Source organism: Lagopus muta, chromosome 10 (genome assembly GCF_023343835.1).
Source record: "Lagopus muta isolate bLagMut1 chromosome 10, bLagMut1 primary, whole genome shotgun sequence".
NCBI lineage: Eukaryota > Metazoa > Chordata > Aves > Galliformes > Phasianidae > Lagopus > Lagopus muta.
In genome coordinates this window covers 10,262,652-10,282,608 of record NC_064442.1, presented here as the reverse complement: position 1 = coordinate 10,282,608, position 19,957 = coordinate 10,262,652, and the positions used below count along the sequence as shown (strand labels likewise).

The 19,957-nt window shown below is 37.9% G+C and overlaps 1 protein-coding gene across 4 annotated transcripts in view; it reads left to right on the top strand.

The window, feature by feature from the left end:
• Positions 1-19,957, top strand: part of SLC12A1 (solute carrier family 12 member 1) — a 48,183-nt gene that overhangs the window by 15,654 nt on the left and 12,572 nt on the right. For all 4 annotated transcript variants that reach the window (XM_048956662.1, XM_048956663.1, XM_048956659.1 and 1 more), the window contains 15 exons: positions 25-164; positions 579-689; positions 1,617-1,728; positions 2,211-2,338; positions 5,502-5,586; positions 7,223-7,374; positions 8,959-9,066; positions 9,799-9,922; positions 10,714-10,815; positions 12,655-12,810; positions 14,401-14,500; positions 14,584-14,695; positions 16,390-16,530; positions 18,845-18,951; positions 19,828-19,910. In XM_048956662.1, the coding sequence (XP_048812619.1) occupies positions 25-164; positions 579-689; positions 1,617-1,728; positions 2,211-2,338; positions 5,502-5,586; positions 7,223-7,374; positions 8,959-9,066; positions 9,799-9,922; positions 10,714-10,815; positions 12,655-12,810; positions 14,401-14,500; positions 14,584-14,695; positions 16,390-16,530; positions 18,845-18,951; positions 19,828-19,910 (1,761 nt within the window). The remainder of the gene's footprint in view (positions 1-24; positions 165-578; positions 690-1,616; positions 1,729-2,210; positions 2,339-5,501; positions 5,587-7,222; positions 7,375-8,958; positions 9,067-9,798; positions 9,923-10,713; positions 10,816-12,654; positions 12,811-14,400; positions 14,501-14,583; positions 14,696-16,389; positions 16,531-18,844; positions 18,952-19,827; positions 19,911-19,957) is intronic.

Here is a 19,957-nt window from a genome sequence, read left to right as displayed (position 1 = left end):
ACTGAGCATAATTTCTGCCTGCAGGTGGCGCATACTATCTTATCTCAAGAAGTCTAGGTCCAGAGTTTGGCGGATCTATAGGACTTATCTTTGCTTTTGCAAACGCTGTGGCAGTTGCTATGTATGTAGTTGGATTTGCTGAAACGGTCGTAGAGCTTCTTAAGGTAAATACTGATGTTTCATGTACACTGTTAAGTTGGGGCTTTTTTTTTTTTTTTAGCATTTGTTTAAATTGTGATACTTTTGCTGTACTTTAAGCAATGCCTTTAACAGGAAAGAAGCTGGTCTGTCTAACTGTGACAGAGTGCTTCTCCATTATTTCTGTCTTATGAATATGCCAATGATTTCTCAACAAGAGCCTCAAAAGTCAGGAAAGGAGATAGATATCCATCAAACTAGATAGCAAAATAACCCCAGCTAAGTGCAAGCTGAAGCATGAAATATGAACAGTTTGTCTCACAAAGTGCTGAAACTACTTAAACTGTGACAACTCATTTCCTTTTATTTCACCTTGTTACCTAACCCCACCAGCTTGATTGAGAAAGGCTTGTTTTAACAGTATTTCTTACTCTTTTCAGGAGAGTGATTCGATAATGGTAGATGAGTCCAATGATATCAGAATAATAGGTACCATAACTGTTATATGTCTTCTTGGCATCTCTGTTGCTGGCATGGAATGGGAAGCAAAGGTAAAGCTTTAAAACTAAATACAAGCAAAGAATATATTAGAATACTGTGCAGGGTTAACACATGAGGAATGCTGTACAACAGGTGGGAAGCCTAACCTTTCTAAAAGCAAAGCAGCTTAATCATTACATTCAATGAAAGCAATACTACTCTATGTTCTTCCTTGAACATTCATTTAAGAGGGAAAAAGGAAGTTTACGATCCACAGACTGCTTGTTTATATTGATTTTCATAAGCCATGGCATCATTTAAAGCCTTGAGTAAGCGCCCCTTTTGTCCTTCTTTTTGAAGCAGCTTGAGAGAATAAGTAGCAGTTAAAACAATGTTTTTGTCACTGTACCCTCCGAAGCTCTGCCTAGCAGGAAAGCTCCATTTTCTGTCCATTCCATAATCTCTGATGATTTCTGCTATTCCTTTACCCTACATTAAAAAAATTAAAAATGGAAATACAAATGAAAATACCTCAGAATGTAGAAATCAGTTCTAGATTAGGACTTCCCTTTTCGTATTCTGCTGTGACAAAAGCTTAGAACTGCTTGTAAAAGATATCAGAAAACCAATTACATATTATAACACTTCAAGTGACCATTCACTGCAACTAAACAATTTATATAACAATATAAAAATGTCTCATACATGATATTTATGCATTAACTTTTTCATTTTCTTTTTTTCCTTTGAAGAAAAAATATAAAATAAATTAAATTATAACTACTTTATAAACACTGTTAGTAAAAACTATCTGCTGTTATAATTAGCTGATAGCAGTTTGTTTTCTTCAGCTGTCTCGATTCCTGGTGTTTTCTAGGTCTATAACAATTTGTAATCTGTCATAGGGAACACAAACATCACTTAATCACTTATATTTAGCCATCTCCATTGTCAATGTAAATTAAAATCATTGGGGAAATCTTTGTTTCTGTTAACAGGCTCAAGTTATTCTTCTAATTGTTCTCCTTATTGCCATTGCAAACTTCTTTATTGGGACAGTTATTCCTACCAACAACGAAAAGAAGGCAAAAGGCTTTTTTAATTACCAAGGCAAGTATTGCTTGTCTATCACAGAACAGTAACTTCTTTCTTTGCAGCTGCATGCTGAGTTGAGGATTCTACTGAAAGTCACAAGATCAGGATCTTTAGCCCAAGTTTAAATAGGCTTGCAAACCAAGGGAATTTATTTCACCTTCAATTTTGAGTCTGTCTCTCTGCTGCTGAAGCTGACAGCAAAGTTAGCTGCAGTTTGAGTCACATATATATCAGCAGAGCACAAACCTTTACACAGAGCTAAGTGCAAGTGCTGTAGTGACACTGCTGTCACTTCAATGTGGAGCTGTAGCTCTGAGATGCAGACAAGCACATCCTACTGGGGATCAGACTGAGGAAATCAAATTCGTTTTGCTATGATATGAGACAGATTCAAACCCAAATGTACAGACGTGAAAGACTAGATTATTCATCCCCCTCATTAAGTAACTTTGGAATCAAATCCCATCAGCTTCTTACATTTTCACCTGTATTTGCAGCATCAATATTTGCAGAAAACTTTGGACCAGATTTCAGAAGTGGAGAAGGATTTTTCTCAGTGTTTGCCATCTTTTTCCCAGCTGCAACTGGCATTCTTGCAGGAGCCAACATCTCAGGAGATCTGAAAGTACGTATTTCATTAATTTCATAATACTAGCTTTGGGTGAAGAAAGAACAAGAAAACTAATTATGAATCAGCACTGTATTCAGTTTTAAATCATGCCTGATTTTGGAAGCAAAACTCTCTTTTAAATATCTGCTATGTTATTTAAAACTACCAGTTCACATTTTCTTTCCTAATAGATTATGAGTATTTACACAAATTATTGCATTCAGATTTGGGTTTCTATATAATTTAAAAGCATATTTCCATAAGCTGCAGTAATGTAGCATTAATGGGCCATTTGCAGAACACTACACAGAGAAATTGTGTGTATCTCCTGGTGCATTTTTGCAAAATCTGTATCATCCCAAAAAAACACACCTGTAAAGCTTGTGTTTGTACTCACAAGAATCACGGGAGACCAGCTTTTTCTATTCAGGGTCATAGCAGAATGAACAGAGCGTTTATTGAAAGCAAATATGTCCCAATCCCTTGTCACTATGGCTGCTCAAAGGAAAAAATGCAAGTTTGCAGCTGTGACAGAAGAAAGGAGTCTGAGGAGAAAGGGAAAGGAGGTCCAAGGGCAACTAAATGTCTTGCTGTGGCTGTTCTGTCAAGCTCTCACTCTCCTCTTGCAATACAGCAGTTGTGTAAGATGGTACTTCAGTATTTAAACAAACTGGTAAGTCAGAGACAAGATATTAATTATAACTTTGAGTGCTCTTTAGTTTTCATGACTGTGCACAGCGAGTATATTGCAGAGTGTTTACAGCCAAATAGAAAAATGAACAAATTCAAAGCTCAGCAAAGCATTTTGTAAAACATCTCTAGTAAATATACAGCAGTGCAATTCTTCATAGCATTACAATAAACTAGAAATGTACCAGGGTGGGTATCCATGACTCAAGTTTTGGAATCTAGTGTTTAAAATAAAATAAAATAAAATAAAATTAAAAACAAACAAACAAAAAAAAAAAAAACCCCACAAAATAACAAGCAAATAAACCAAAACACTAAAAAGTCACCAAAAGGACACAAGTCAAACCTAGCTTCCTCCAGCATATCCAGAGATGGTTTTATCATACAGACCCATTGTCCTTGATACCTTAAGGATTCGACCAAACATCTATTAAATCTGTATTGGCACAGCAGTCACAAGTTCATCAGGATCCTACCATCCCTGACAATCAGATTTGTTTCCCTCCCTTACACTGATTGCATGCCTCACCTCCTTAGTTTCCAGAAGACTGCTTTTGAAGCCGAGCACAGAGAGAAATAGGTGGAATTGGGGCCACTAATAATGATGTTTATGAGATTCCATTTTTAATTAAAAAGAAAACAAAGCAAATCATTGTACTTCTGCCCACTGAGACTGAATCAGCCTCACAGTCTCCATCTTTTTAACAAACAAAAATAATTATTTTGCCATATATGGTGCTCTCTATCTATGGTAAACTCCCAAAGTAGCAGCACTTCTTTCATAAGCTGATTGAAAGAGTTTGAACAGACCAAAGGAACCAACTCTCCTGTTGGCTCCCTGCAGTTGTTCCAATCTGGCAGTAGGTAGAGGTCTATGACCAGATCCTCCAGGCTGTAGATTCCCCACTGAGCATATTTAGATGCATTAGACAGGTCTAATTAAATTAACCACCTTCTCCAGAAATCTAAAGGACAAGCTAAGAATTATTTGAGATGTAAAACTGTCAAACCAGATTTCTTGTAAACAGCTATGCAGAGGCTTCTGTAGACACTACACATTCAAGCGGTGAGCTAGTTCAAAGCCTACTCACAGAGTCTGTCTTCCTAGGGACTGCAGAGGGCTTGGGAGCAGATATTAAAATGCTAGCAACATATTAAATGTTTCATTGCTAATATAATTTAAAAGTTGTAAGGCAGTAAGAAGCTCAAACCCTAAGATTTAAGGTTAAGGTGTTTAAGAGTGCAACATAAGACTTGGCAAAAACAGTGACCCATGACACACACACCAAGACTGTACATATTAAAGCCACCATGATTTAAAGGGCTAAAGGTCTTACAGAGTTGAAATGACTTCGAAGTCATTTTTCAGTTCAATAAATCCTTACCTCATTAAAATTATGTTAATTTTTAAATGCAATTAAGTCATTCATCCCCATTTCACACAACTCGCCAAATTATATTTTGTTCCATTCAATGAGCATAGTTGTTATAACAGCACAACAACTTACGGCTTAAAATGTATGCAACCAAAATAAACCTCACTGAAAACTTAAAATAAACCATCTGCAACCAAAATAAATCTCACTGAAGAAACTTAAGAAGACAATTCACCAAGTGCATTCTAGCATAAACAAACACACATTAAATTATAATGCAAATCACTGGACTCACTCACAGCTGGACGAATGAAGTCAAAATTCTCGGGAACTAGTTTATAAGCATGATATTCCCACCTTATTAAATCTTCCAAATTCAAAGTCAGAACAGTGAAAAGCAGCAGTTTGTTGTCAAGGCGTAAGTACTAACAATTACTAGCTGCTTATCACAGAAGTCCTGTATTCTGCTCCAAGTAACTTATGTGCAACTATCATGCTGATGAACCAAAAACAGTCTCGTCTTCTCATCCACACAAGTATCAAGGCAACTTCATAAACTGCATTAATGCAGAACTGCATTATACTTGCTTAAACAATTGCTTACACCAAAAGCCTGATCTTTATGAAGGCGCAGAAGGTTTAGTGCCAAGCTGTTATAGGAACATGAGCTGTAATCATGTCCTAAAGTGGCTGCCTGTACAACTGCGTCCTGCTGCCAGAGGAAAAGGCATCATGTTGAATGGAATAGACTCATGGCCTGAAAATGAACATCATCTGGACCCACTGAATCAAGCAGTTCGATTAGTTCAGCAACTATGTACCATTTCACCATTAAGACATTAAAATAAAGCTCACTGCAGTGTAGGGGGAGTTCAGAGCACTCAGAAATGCAGAGTTAGTCCCACTCCTGCTGAATGTCGAAACACTATGCCGAAGGTAGGAGCACTGCACCAACAACCGCTTCATGGCTATGCATGCACAGGGACAGGAGATATGGGCAGCTCTAAGTGATAAAAATCTACCTTCTCCATATCACAGTGTGATAGGACTCACTAGTATACAGAGTGCAGCATGTGAACTCAGTGTTTTTTGGATCACTGCTTTATTTTAAGGATCCGCAGGGTGCGATACCCAAAGGAACAATGCTGGCCATTCTGATAACAACAGTTGCTTACATAGCCGTTGCGGTATGTGCAGGTAAGCAAAGAACCTCTGTTTCGTGACTTAATTTATACAGCTAAGAAAATCTGAAAGCCTGGTATACAAAGGAGTGATTAGTCCTGTGGATTTATTATGTAGAGGTAGTTGCTTTGATTTTACTGCATGTAAGAACAGTGAATAAAAAGAAATAATAAGCAGAAACAAAAGTCTGTTTCAGAAGCCGGGTGGCATTTGTCCTGTTTGAATTCACATAGAAGATGGATTTTCATGTACTTTGATTGCTTTTACATTTAATTCAGCATCAAAGACAACTATCTGGTAGCATCCATGAGTGCATTCAAGGAACCTCAGATCAATCTGCTCATCTTCGTTTTTCCTTCATATTGAGGTTTCACATGGCTTCTACTTGTTCTCCTTAGTCTTACTGAGCACTCACAACTGACATGGCAACGTTTGTTTTATCTGTTTGTTTTATCTGTTGTGTGTCAACATTAAAACCAATTGTATCTCTCCATGAAGATGTGCTACGTCACTAACTGCTCTACAGTGTGGGGTAACAAAAAAGCACACAGGTATCAAAATGAGGCCTGTACTGCAGCCATGAACTGGTGTTGGAAGAATATAGAATTACATTCTCATTACAAGGATACAATAAACCTCTGTTCAAGAAATAAAGATTTTTCTTCTACTTGAACAGTACTGTAATAAAGAGTGTTGTAAATGATGCTCTTCCTTGTGAGCAAATACCTCAGCACTGTATGAAAGCCCTGCAGGGACTCCCTTTTTTGTACTTCATGCAAAAAGGCAGAATACCCAAGTCAGATGTTACATTTAGACCTAAATTTCACCTGCAACTACAGTTGGAACAGTTATTCTTCACTTTCTATTATAAACCTGTGTTACTGCATTGTCCTGTTTTGATAAGCAATAGCTTCAGAGCTGTCTACCTTTCAGTGCAATACTTTTTCCTATTTCCTTATCTAGTTTCTAAGGAGATGATGTTTATTTTGGGATTCTCAACATATTTGAAAATTTCATGTAAATTCACATTTTGGCTGCTAAAAATGTAGTTATCAATTGTTGGTGGGTTTTTTTTTTTTTCCATTTCTGGTAGCAAACAAAAAAAGACAGCATAAATATGCCCTTATTAAACACAGAGAACACAGACAATTTACTCCTGTTAGAAGTTTTTCTTGCTGTATTAGTATCTGTAGGGCTGTGACAATTTAAACAGCTAAGGATGTGGGGCTCCAAAGTAATTGTGTGCCCTTGATACACCAGAAGAAATATGCCTAGACCTAAGATCCTCACTGCAATGATACCTTTGAATACTGACTCCTGGAAAAGTGGCGTCAGACTGACAATATACTTCTTAGTTAATACATTGTTGATCTCCAGAGCATCTGTTTCTCTACTCTTAGATAAATGCATGTCTTCTTCAGTCAACTGGATTATTATTTTAAGAGTAACAGAAGAAAATAGCTGTCTACAAATAACATGAAAATCTATAATACGGGGAAGTAAATTGGGCCTAACACAAAACATTACTTTTTGAGATGATGCTAAAGTAGAGATTGAACAAAACATATATAGACCAACAATCACAGCATGGCAAGAACATCATTCTGTTGTCACAAGAAAGGAAAGTAATAGTATATTCTTGTTTCCACAGCCTCCTGTGTTGTACGAGATGCTACTGGGAACATCAATGATACAGTCATACCTGGGATGAGTTGCAATGGATCATCTGCCTGCAACCTAGGCTATGATTTTTCCAGATGCAGAAGTCAGCCATGTGATTATGGGCTGATGAATAATTTTCAGGTTTTAATAACTTATACAACCATAAGTGATGCACAAACACTTTAGTACAAACATGCGAAGATATTTACTGACAAGCGACAGCAAATGGAAATTCACTTTTATCTAGTAAAAATCAAAAAACAGGAGTAATGTGAAAAGTCTGCGCATTTCATGTTAGCTTCATGGAAGCTAACTGACGCCACTAGTCTTCCCAGTACTCTGGTAACATCCTAACCTCTTTCAACAAGTACCATGCAGGAGTATATCCTCCAACACCTTCAAACTCGAAGCCTAGGCTTAACAGAGACATCTGGAATTCCTGCCAGATGAGCAGTTCATCTCACTTTTCTTAACACACGGATGTGGTTTCACCTCAGGGGTGCTGCGGCTGCTCTTAAAGGTTTAATCCACAATACAAAAGCCAAAGTTCAGACTTCTTCTAAAAAAGTATCTGAAATAGTCAAGTGAAAAACCAAGTGAAAAGTAACAAGATCTTTCTCCAAGGCCAGACAGAGCGCCATTTCTATTCTTCAAAACAAAGCTTAGGCAAAGGATCAAAGTAAAGCAGTTCTGCACGACCACGACCATTGCTCCCAGATGTCTGTGCAGCCCCTCTGCTTCACAGCCACCAGAGGAGCTCACCGCCTACCTGCACTTGCTTTTCAACTCGCCATTTGGAGCTTTCAAAGTCACTTGCTTTTTTCCCCAGCTGCTTCTGCTAAATGACAGGGCTGGGTAAAAACCTTTAAAGGGATATGCTATCTGTAGTGCAGACTGCTTTCCTTCCATCCTCATTTCCACCTGAGCTCAGATGCTCAAACTCAGGGGAACCCTTCAGAAAAAGGACCTCGCCAAAAGCATGAACAGAATTTCATTTTATGCATTTATCCTTGCCAGACTGATGTCAGAAAAGCCAAATTTTCAGTTGACAAATCTCTAGAATTAACTGTTCTCTTTCCTGGAGTGCTTCTAACACACCAAAAGTATCAGGCAATCACATCCATCTACTTCATCTTTTTACCTCCTACTCTGCTGCTTCTGAACTTAACAACCGTTTTGGTTTAATGGTGGTGAAGGTCAGGAAAGGCCCCAGGAAAGAGAGGCCTGATGGTGCCCACCACTGCTGTTTGCAGAACTGCTATTGTACCAGCACAGACGCACATTCTCTTCCTTTTTTACCTGTGTTAAATAACATTAAAACCCCAACAAACACAAATCTCTTTGACCATATTAAATACTTCAGGGTTCTGTCCTGCTGTTTCCACTTTCCCTTCTTGCTACAAGTGTTTACCTGTCAAGCAGAGGCCGTTACTTATGGCAGTAAATTAGTGAAGGAGGTAAGAAAATCTCAGAGTACTCATGTGCCCTTGCACACAGCTGCAGGTTTGTATTCACATTTGGCCGTGGCTCAGTTGCTTTCCACTAAAAAATGAATAATAGTATTCCCATACCTCACAGCAGCTTTGTAGTATATATATATATATTGAATTTAGGACTACTAAAAGCTGAGACACGCAGAAACATACTAATTAAACAGATCTGTGATTAAAAAATGCATTCAAATGCAAGCTTGGCTATTTTTTTCCCTTCTTTTTTTTTCTACAGGTGATGAGTATGGTGTCTGGCTTCGGTCCTCTCATCACAGCTGGCATCTTTTCTGCTACTCTGTCATCAGCTCTGGCATCTCTGGTCAGCGCACCCAAAGTTTTTCAGGTAGAAATCCAAGTATCCATTTCTTTATACTCTATTTTACTTCAAAAATAAACAATTTAGCTGAACTCTATGTGCCAAGTGCAATAGGTATTCGAATAACGCTGATATATGTATTTCTACAGAAATAGGCAGGTCTTATCACCTTGCTACAGACATGGGCATTTAGGATTGCTGCATGCCTTTGGTCAGAGCTCAGCTTGGTGGCAGGAGAGGAGAGGGGGATGCACACGTGTTTGTTAACTTCAAGGCTACCTTCAGGACCACTATCTCCTGAGAGAGCCAGCCTATACCTCAGGAATGCCAGGAATCTGCAGAAGCTCTCATTCCTGTGCTGGCAGGTGTGCTGAGACATGCTGTCCACAAGCTGTTGGAAGCAGCAACGCACACAGAATGGCAATGGAGGGCACGGGACAGACAGATAACTTGCACAGATCTGACTTCTGCTTCAGTTCCCATCAACTTAAGCTCTGTTTAGATACTCTATTAATGTCTCTTTAAAGCACTGAATAAGTGTTAAATGTCTGTGATTTTGTTTTGATACTATAATTTGGCAAGATCTTCGCTTATCACCTTATTTGAATGTTTATATGCCATAGCAGTAGACATATTTAAACTACTAAGTTAGATTAAATTTTTGTTTAGCTAAAGTCTAGTAAGCTGTCACTCACAGAAAACTTCTTCCGATGCAAGAATGCTCTGCTTAGCAGAATTAAGTTCTGATTTGTTCCCCAGGCTCTTTGCAAGGACAATGTCTACAAAGGACTCCACTTCTTTGCCAAAGGATACGGAAAAAACAACGAGCCAATCAGAGGATACGTACTCACTTTTGTGATTGCTATGGCATTCATTTTGATTGGTTTGTATACAGTTACATAAATGCAACAATCTGATGTTCTGAAATTCTATTAACTGATATCTTAATACAATGATTAGCTATAGTTAGAAAAGATTCCAACCAAGTTAGCACACCCAAACTATGTCAAATAGCAAACTTAGTAAATATATTTCTAGTTTGTACTGCATATAGAAGTGAAATAATTTTGATGCAATTAGGAGGCCTGCTCTGCCAAGCCTTCTCCGTAATTAGCTCAAAAACACAGCTCAAATTGCTAGCACTGGCATCAGAATATCCCAGCTACTGTATTGAGTGTGCTATCACACACAATATTAATCATATATTAGCAGTACATTTGGAAGTGTTGAAATTTTAAAATTGACTTCAATTTCAAATTGTGTGGCACTGTCAATAAATGCAAAGTGTAGTTGGGAGAATTCAGATTGCCATTTAAAAAGCAAAACAATACTTTTTAACTACAAATTAATAGTAGCCTTTTTAGGATCACATCTGTCCTCTAAATTACATATTTGAAGTTCTGAAACTTACATCAGCTCCACATCATTAAGAGGCAATCTGTAGAATCGGAGCGTCAAGTATAACCTTGCACAGAGTATAGATTATATAAATGAACAGACACATTGGTATGAAATGAGGTATATCAAGGTGACCTTAAATTAGTTCCACAGAAAAATACTGGAACTCTCTCTGGACACCAAATCCAGACAGTATACAGATTTAATGTATTGTCAGGAAAAAGCTGTAACACAACTTAGGAACCTACGTACCTACGTCTGAATTGTGTCTTGCAGCTCAACTGAACACCATTGCTCCCATCATCTCCAATTTCTTCCTGGCTTCATATGCTTTGATTAATTTCTCCTGCTTTCATGCCTCATACGCAAAATCTCCAGGTGAGTCAGCATTCACCAGTGATTTCAGTGTGGGCTTCACAAACTCATCTCTGCAAGTTCTTGACTGTTTGTCAGAGAAAGCTGCAGTACCTGTAAAACATCTAAGCTACGTGATTTCAGGTTTTACTGCTCCCATTGAATATGATGACATTTTATTTATCTCCAAAAGACAAAAATAATGGCTCTTTCCCTTATGTTCCCTGCAGTTGTGTAAGATGAAAAAGGCTTTGGTGGATCTCACTGGAGCAAGAAAGCTGCTCCTTAGGGTGTTTTTCCCCTCACTATCAGTCAACAGAGATGGATAAAAAACATATAGTATCTCTGACCACATAAAGTAAGTAAGGTGAAATGGGGTCTTTATGCCCTCCTGCCAAAACTACAGTCATATTTGAAGAAAGTTTGTAAGAACAGTAATTGTGATGGAAGTGATACAGCCTGGAAGAAAACACACAGAACAGTTCCCCAGACCAACATTAAGATAGCTCCGCAGTGGCTAGTAGCAGAATTGTAGGGTAGAGTACAATGAGGTCCTGTACAAGGATATCTTGAGAGTCACTCTCTACAATTGCACTGCAAGGGAAAATACAGGCTTACAGGCGTACGCATCACCACATCAGAATAATCCACCTCAACATCATTATTAAGAACAAAAGTCAATCAGCTGAGCAGCACGACTGTGGGCAAAAAGGAAAGACAATTTCCTGCTACTATGAATCAGTTATTCAATTCTAGAAGCAAGGAATACATGTTTTATTTCCAGTGTGAAGAAACCTGCAGTGGTAGCATACATAAATGCCTACATCAACTTCCTTCCTACAGATCTGCATGGTGCCATTTGTTCAGAGGGCAGAAAAGATGAGCACTTCTGCTAATTACCTGCACAGCTGAACAAATGCAGATCTGCTCTACGTGGCCTTAGAGCTGAGTAAAAATTACTTTTACAGACTTTCTGTATGTGCATCTGTTTCAACTCTGCCACTACTTAACATTTTCTGACAAAACTGCAGCCATTTTTTTTCTTTTCTCATTTCCCCCAGTTAATTTCTGCCAATTCACAGTGATAGATTATTATAATTGCAAGCCTGCAGGACAGCAAATTTCTTCACAGCAGGACCTTCCCATTCCCTCATTACAAAGACGATCCAAGACAGGGTTGCTCAGCCTCTCCTTGTATCTTCAGTGTTTTTCCCTCTCTCCAAAAGGGTCTGCTCTGCAGAACACCTGGCAGAGACCTGCAAACCACGGAGACTCACTGCTTGTCTCATTTTAATTGCTAACAGGGGAAGGATTCAATACTGCAGCTGAAGAGCAGCAGGAATAATATCTCTTTAAAGACAACTGCAAATTATTTTATTTTTATGCGTCAAGGCCAGACAGTTTCCAAGTTTAAAATACACGTGTACTTGGAATATTAGTATATACTTTCCTCTCAGCAAGCATTTAGCTTCCATTAATAAGTTCTATACATATGCATCAAAAGGACATAATAGCCTATTACTGGAGTTAAAGGAAAACCTATTTTCAGTTCCGAACCAGTGAACTTTAATTTGGTAAAAATGTGTATAAAAAGAACAGCCATTCAAAGCCAAGCTGGACATAGGAGAAAACATTATAGCGAAAGCCTTGCAAGCTCCAGTGCTCAGTGCAGATAGAAATCTACATCAGTTAATGCCTGGAAGCACCTGTTGATAAACTGCCTGAGAATATGCATGAATCTTTCCCACCCCTTCTGAGAGAGCTGAAAAACATGCATGTGGGTCTGTATGTGCAAAGTCAGTGGATTGCCATCTGCTCAATTTATCTTCTACCCTTCCAATCCCCTCAATTCTCTCTAAACAGGTTGGAGACCTGCATTCAGATATTATAACATGTGGATATCCCTTTTTGGAGCCCTGTTGTGCTGTGGCGTTATGTTTGTCATCAACTGGTGGGCAGCTCTCATCACTTATGTCATTGAACTCTTTCTATATATTTATGTAACATATAAGAAACCAGGTAAGGCCACAAGACTTATTTTGTGTATGTTTAGCAGCCTCACTGGACTTTATCAGAATTAATTCTGCTTACAGAAATAGACCTTCCTTTTTCTTCAGCACCATTCTTTAGAGGAAAGTCTGAACCACCATATTAAATCCCACTTTACATAATATACAGTAAGACAATATCCTGGTGAACTTTTCACTGTTAAACACTCATTTCAAAAATGGTTCAGGGCTTTCTATAAACATCCCAGTGCATCATTTTACTCCCACATCTTCAATAAGAGTTAATCTGGGCTTTTGCTTTACTACCACTTGTAACTTTTCTTCATCCATTCACAAAAGCTTGCTTGAATTTTGCTGTGCTCTTAGCTGTCTTATCTGGGACTCTCATTCAAAAGAGAAACTTGCTGCCCATTATATGACAACAATACAAGATGCGTTATTTGTGAACTGATCTTTTTCCAGTGCCTTGCTACAATTTCTCACTAAATTAAGAAAAATAGGAACATTTTACTGTTGAAAAAGATTACTTAGTAGCTCAGTTAATCACAGGAGCAGTGCTCAGGAATCTGTGCACTAATGTAGTACAGCATCAGTATGAGACCACTTAGTCTTTTTTTCATTTCCTAGACTAAATTAACCCACATTCAGATTTCATGCAAACCATCTGATTTACTTGTTCAGTAGAATAAATAATTCAAGGAAAAAAGATGAGTTTCCCAACATAAGACGTACTTTCATTGCTCATCTTGGGATAGCAGCACCTGGTCTGTGCCTAAGTTCCTAAGTTTTCCTTCTCTCTGTTTTCTCTATTTTTGCTTGCTCTCATACCTACTGAGATGGCATGTGGATCTCTTTCTGTAAAGATCATCAGCTGTAGGGAATGCACCTGTGAAAAGCAATGTGTCAGAAAGGCATCTGAAGATTGCTATCCTTCTCCTAGCTTATTGCAATGTCCTTGCTGCAAAGTAGCAGCTTAAGGTCTGGTTAAATTCACTGAAGACATAGTGCAAAAGCTATCAATTTCCAGCTCTCCAAGGATAATAACTTCTGTTCAGCACTCACCTACCAACAACTGAGTGGTTCAGAAAAGTCTAATATTCCTCAAAGGTTGTTTTTCATCTGTCTCCTTCCACCAAATGGCTGTACAATAGAGAAGAAAGGATAGGTATGCCAAAATTGGTTCTGGAGAGCAACTTTTGACCCATATAGTAGAACAGAAGTAATTGGAGCTGGTGATGATGCCTCCTAATGGATTAATTTGAACTTCATGAAGTTATATACAAATACAAATGCATTACTCGGGGCTGTCCATTTTATACATGGGAGAAGGGTACAAACTCTATGAAACAGAGAAGAAAACATTTATTGAGCAGAGGAAAAACACTGCTTATGCTCTACTTTGAAAGAACGAGATGATTTATTTGCTTGTTTGCATAACCAAACCTATTCTCATGACGCACAAAGAATGATAGATGTGTATCGACAAAGCACAATAGAATATACCCTGCTTTGGCTCAGAGGTAAATGACTCCTGACCTTTGTAACAGAACAGAGAAAAGCCTGTGGTTTAACATGCATTATTTATCTTTATTATATGCAGAAGTAAACTGGGGCTCTTCCACACAGGCTCTTTGCTATATTAAGGCCTTAGACAGTGCACTGGCATTAGCTACAGTGGAAGATCACGTGAAAAACTTCAGGTAAGATTTCCAGTGAAAAATAGAATGGTTTATTCAGGCTAAGTACATCTCCCAATTAAATACAACCTTTTCCCTCCTAACAGACCCCAGTGCATAGCATTAACAGGAGCTCCTATGATCAGGCCTGCTCTGCTCGACATCACACACACTTTCACAAAGAACAATGGTCTGTGCATCTGTTGTGAAGTGTACACGGTAAGGTCAACTCATATAGATCTGAAAATTCAGCACCAGTGGATGCTGCAGATCTCCATTACACATTCCACTCTCACTTGGCACAAAATGTTCCCAATGGTGCTGATGGGCTTCTGTGCAGACCGTGAAAAAGATTCGTACTAAGAATGAATTTTGTCATAAGCCTTGACAAGAAAGCTATCGGCTGATACAGAGCCTGCTGGTAAATGCCTCATTGAGATGCATTTCAGAGTTCATAGCAGACGAACCAAAAAACCGATAAAGGTTTGAAAAAATAAAGCATTACAAATGTATATATATATATATATATATATATTTTTTTTTTTTTTTTAATTGATACAGTAAGGCTAAAAAATAAAATTAGGGAGGCAGTTCTGTCAGGAATATAGCAAAAGAGTCAAATTAACTAAGCTCTATTTCTAGCTTTGTCACTGATGTGCAGTGCTGGGATTTGGCATGTAATTCAGACCTCTGTGCAGTGGTTTCTCCAAAATTGTAACAAAGCTGATTTTTGAGGATAAACATGCTTTTCTTAGATCTTCTTAGAAGCAAAGTATATTTCTAGCTAAAATTCATAATTTCCTGTCTACTTATAAAGGATGATCACCTAGCCTCTCATTAGGACCGAATTAAAATAGATGGGCTCGTAGTAGAAGATGTATTTTAAATATTACAACAACCTTTTGAGGGGAAAAAAATAAAAGGCTCATGGCATCAAAACATGCTGCAGAATCTAACTAATAGAACCAGTCCAGACAAGATAGTGTATTCTTCCACATGAGTATAAGAATAATTCATTTGATGCTGTCACTTTGAGGAAAGAGAGTATGGAAGAGCTACATGTGACTCTTTCCAAATTGAACAAATCTATAAAAAGTGAATGACTGTAATCCTTCTCTACCATAATTTGTAGCCTTACTCCTGCATCCACTAAGTACAGAATCAAACCCAATAAGATCCTGAAACTAAACAGCTTCATAAAGTTGAGTTTCAGCAACTTTCCTGATTTATTAGATGTTTCTCTAAAATTAGCACTTTCTATGTAGAACTAAGATTTCACTGTAGTCTATTAAAAAACCTGTATTTATTTTCCTAGAGTAAGCATTTTTTACTATTATTATTTCTTCAGTAACATAAAGTAAATTTAGTTTAGTTGGTCATGATGTTGTGACACAGTGAACCTTCACAGACCACAGAACCATGATGGCAAGCAAATAATAAAATTTCTGAGAGTGGGAATGCCAAGCACTTAGAAGCAGTTTGCTGGCACAATACAACCTTGTGAGATATCTTACTGCCACAGAAGCTTGCAGGGCTCCAGAAAGAGCCAGGACTGGGAACCCAGACACCATGTTGAAAACTACAGTATATATCATAACAAACATAGCAAGACCATTTAGCCATAAAAGTAACGTCCCATATTTTGCCTTAAAGTGGACACACTGCTAGCAACACATAATGTTTTGAGATACTGTGCTAAAGGGAACATCTCCCATTCCCTCTTTGCAAAGGGCAGCAAGAAATTTTCAGAGAACACGGTAATGAATAGTTCAGAGATAGGTACAATAAATATGGCATGTTGGTTTGTTTTTTTTACTCTCCCCGGTCCCACAGCAGACAAAGTAACACCTTCAAAATCACTCTATGATGTATAATACATAGCATTCTTAATAATATGTTACTGTATCACACAGGGACCACGCAAGCTGTGTGTTAAGGAGATGAACAGTGGCATGGCAAAAAAGCAGGCCTGGCTTACAAAGAACAAAAGAAAAGCCTTTTATGCAGCAGTGGCAGCTGACAGCTTCAGAGATGGAGTGAAAAGTCTCCTTCAAGTAAGCTTTTTGTTTACAGAATGCACACAAGAGTGATACATCAAAGCATCCTTATTTGGAAAGCATTTCTGTTTGCTTATTAACAAGTCCCATATATATATATATATATATATATATATATATATATATATATATATATATATATATATATATGGAAAATGTAGTAGAGAGGGCATTCTGAGGGTACATACGTTTACAACACAGGTTATTTCATAATAAGATATAATTCTGGGCTATAGAATTACGAGACTAGGCTGGCTAATTGTTTCCTAAATGAACAAAACAGGATTATTACAAAAAGAGAGAGAGAGAGAGAGAGAGAGAGAGAGAGAGAGAGGTATCTACAGGACAGCATGAATCTCTGTGCAGCTGTCACATGATACACTTCAAATCAATTTGATTGCATGGCATTACACAACAGATTAAGTATCTAAGAATGTTACTGTGTTCACTGAAAACTCAGTGTAATAAGCATTCTTTTTTTTTTTTTAAACAGCAAAGGCTATCTAAACAAGCATGCAGTATTTTTCTCCTATTCTAAGAATACAGCAGACCACTTCCAAAAGTTCACTTTAATTAACTTGAATTTTTAAATTTAAAATGATTTCAACAAAAGTAGCACAGAAGCCCTATTTTTGTACTTACCATCTCCCTCTCTCTCTCTCTCATATATCTGAAAATTTAAATATGTGGAGAATGTAGAGAAATTTCATTCGGAGAACAAATGTAGAGAAAATTCATTCTATCAGAACCTGACATGGATATTTCACCCTCAGTTTATGTATTGTCTCAGTAGGAGATCCCTGTAATGCTTCTAAGAACTGTCATAGTCAGATCTTTTCCTTTCTGTTACTATTTAAGCCACAAATTATTCCCTTCCAGCAGACAAAAGGATAACTTTATCATCATTATGATATGCTAAGACACCTGTGTTGGTTTGTCAAGCAGTGAATCATTTAAGGCAATGCAAATGCAACAGTACTACTCTAATTTTCAGTCGTTCTGAAAATAATGCCTTCTATTTGTTTCCAACCACAACTGATACAAAGAGCACAGTAACACTATGAGAGCAGGTTCTCAGATACAAGATACTATTTCTCAATATATTCACCGTCATTAGCTGATTCATGCAGATGAGCTGATTGAAATGCTCTTCATTTCACAGCAGGACAGTTGGGCACTGCCATGTAGAACATGGCTTGTGTTTCATGGCTCTGGCACCACAGCTGAAACATACCACCCACCATCTCACTGTGCTCACTTCCACTGTTTGGTCTCCATAAATGTTCAGCAAGTGTCAACAAATCTCAATGGGTACAATGTTTTCTGCAAGACTTCCATGTCAAGCACCATTTTACCAGACTGCCCCTCTGCTGCCATCTGTTGCACAGCAACAACATGTAATGAAATATCAGCAGGAAGGTTCAGCCTCTACTGTCATACCACCTGTGTCTGCCTCCTGTGGGCCAACATACTAAAATAGGAGGGATTAGGATTAGTTTTGGAGTGGCCCTCATAAAAAACAATCTCCAAGACTCTACATTTCTACCTATTTTTTTTTGCTTACACTAAAAATTGGCAAGTGTAGTAACTTTATAAGCTGGTGTATCTGTGGGTGTCCTCCTCAAAGTTCCCCCATACACTGAGTATTTAGATTTCTGTAAGAGTTAGGTTACCTGAATACAGACCTGATAGCCCTTATTTTTTCAGGTTTTAGTATCCAGACTCCGTTCTGGGGACAATCTAAAATCTTGGCAAACCATTTGTTCATGTTTGTAAACTGTACTTTTATCTATAAAGCATATCTAGCTAGTTTGGACAGATAATCCTTTGGAAAGAATATGACAAACAGAATAGAAGCAGTTTCTAAGCTCAAGGCAAAAAGGATATATATTATTGAGAGGGTATGCCTTCTCTGCATATCTGAGGTACTTAAAAAGAAGACAGGCCGTCTATTGGGTATTCCAAATCTGATAAAAGCTTTATGCTATTACGTTAGAATGAGCATACAAACAGCACTTGAACTCTCTCTTGATTCCAAGTTATTGAACCATTTTAATAAGAGCATGTCAGAAGAAATGCAAATGAATGCTAATTTAGCAAAACTACATTTCTGACATCTAAAAATCATTTATAGTTGGAATGATTTAGAGCTAATCTTTTTACACGGGTATGAGCGTGAAGGACATTCATGAAATGCAATCTAGGCACAAGCCTCTTCACTACATTACTTCAGTTATTTTTCACCATTACTTCTCATTTACAGTAAGAGCATGTGTGTGTATGTTCTCATGAAGTGCTTTAACATTGATAGGCCTCAGGATTGGGTAGAATGAAACCAAATACTTTGGTGATTGGATTTAAGAAGGACTGGAGAAGTGCTGCTGTCACACAAGTTGAAAACTATGTGGGTGTTATACAGTAAGTACCAGATCAGCATCACCCCTATTTTCTCCCTCTATTCTGTATTAATACTACATTTACATACAGAATTTGACAAGTAGAAACAATGTAAGAATATACCTGGAGATCTGGGTTCACAAATGCTAGCTCTAAAACAGAAGTTTCTGTTCATTACAAAAAGCTCCACGGCTTCACGCACCTAGCGAGATCTGCTCAGCAAACATCTGGCACAATCAGAGATTATGTGGCTTGACAACATTACATAAAGAAGCTGCACGGCTGTCAGCAGTGCTTTTGCAGAACTATATTTTCCCTTTTTTTTTTGTAGGCTGGAGCTCAGTGAAAAACAACCCTAATGCACATACTTAGGGAATAAGAGAACATCATGGAATTCTTCTTTTAAGCCTAGGAGACAGACAAAGAGCCTTGCTTCAAATCTCTTGTGTGCCAAAGGCTCAGCAGCACTGTGGGTTGGGATTTAGCAAGAAACAGTCATTTAGAAACAGTCTTCTCGGATTCTTGTTCAAAATTCACCTGCAAAACTGCAGCAAAACCCACCCCAGCTTTTTTATTTCCTTAGAGCAGGGAGAAAAAATTACCTACTGGCAGCCTAGCTCCTAAAAAGTGTTGTATGAAAGACCCATTTTAAGGAATAGCCTATCTTTTCCCATACCCAGTGGTAGTACTCTTACTTTTTTTTTTTTTTCTTTAATGAAAAATAATGTTGATACTGAACAGTACTTAATCTTGGACAACACCTCCTGCAATTTTATCCAGAACAGCCCAGCACACGGCAGTAATAACTCCCACTGAGTACTAACACTGAGCAGATGCTCAAGGTAGCTTTCCATCAGCAACATACATGATACAAAAGGATATTCTCTTCTTTTGCAGTGATGCCTTTGATTTTGAACTTGGCATGATTATTGTCAGAATTAGCCAAGGATTTGATATATCTCAGGTCCTCCAGGTTCAAGGTATGTGTTATCTCAACATCTAAATTATATTTCACATGCACAATTGC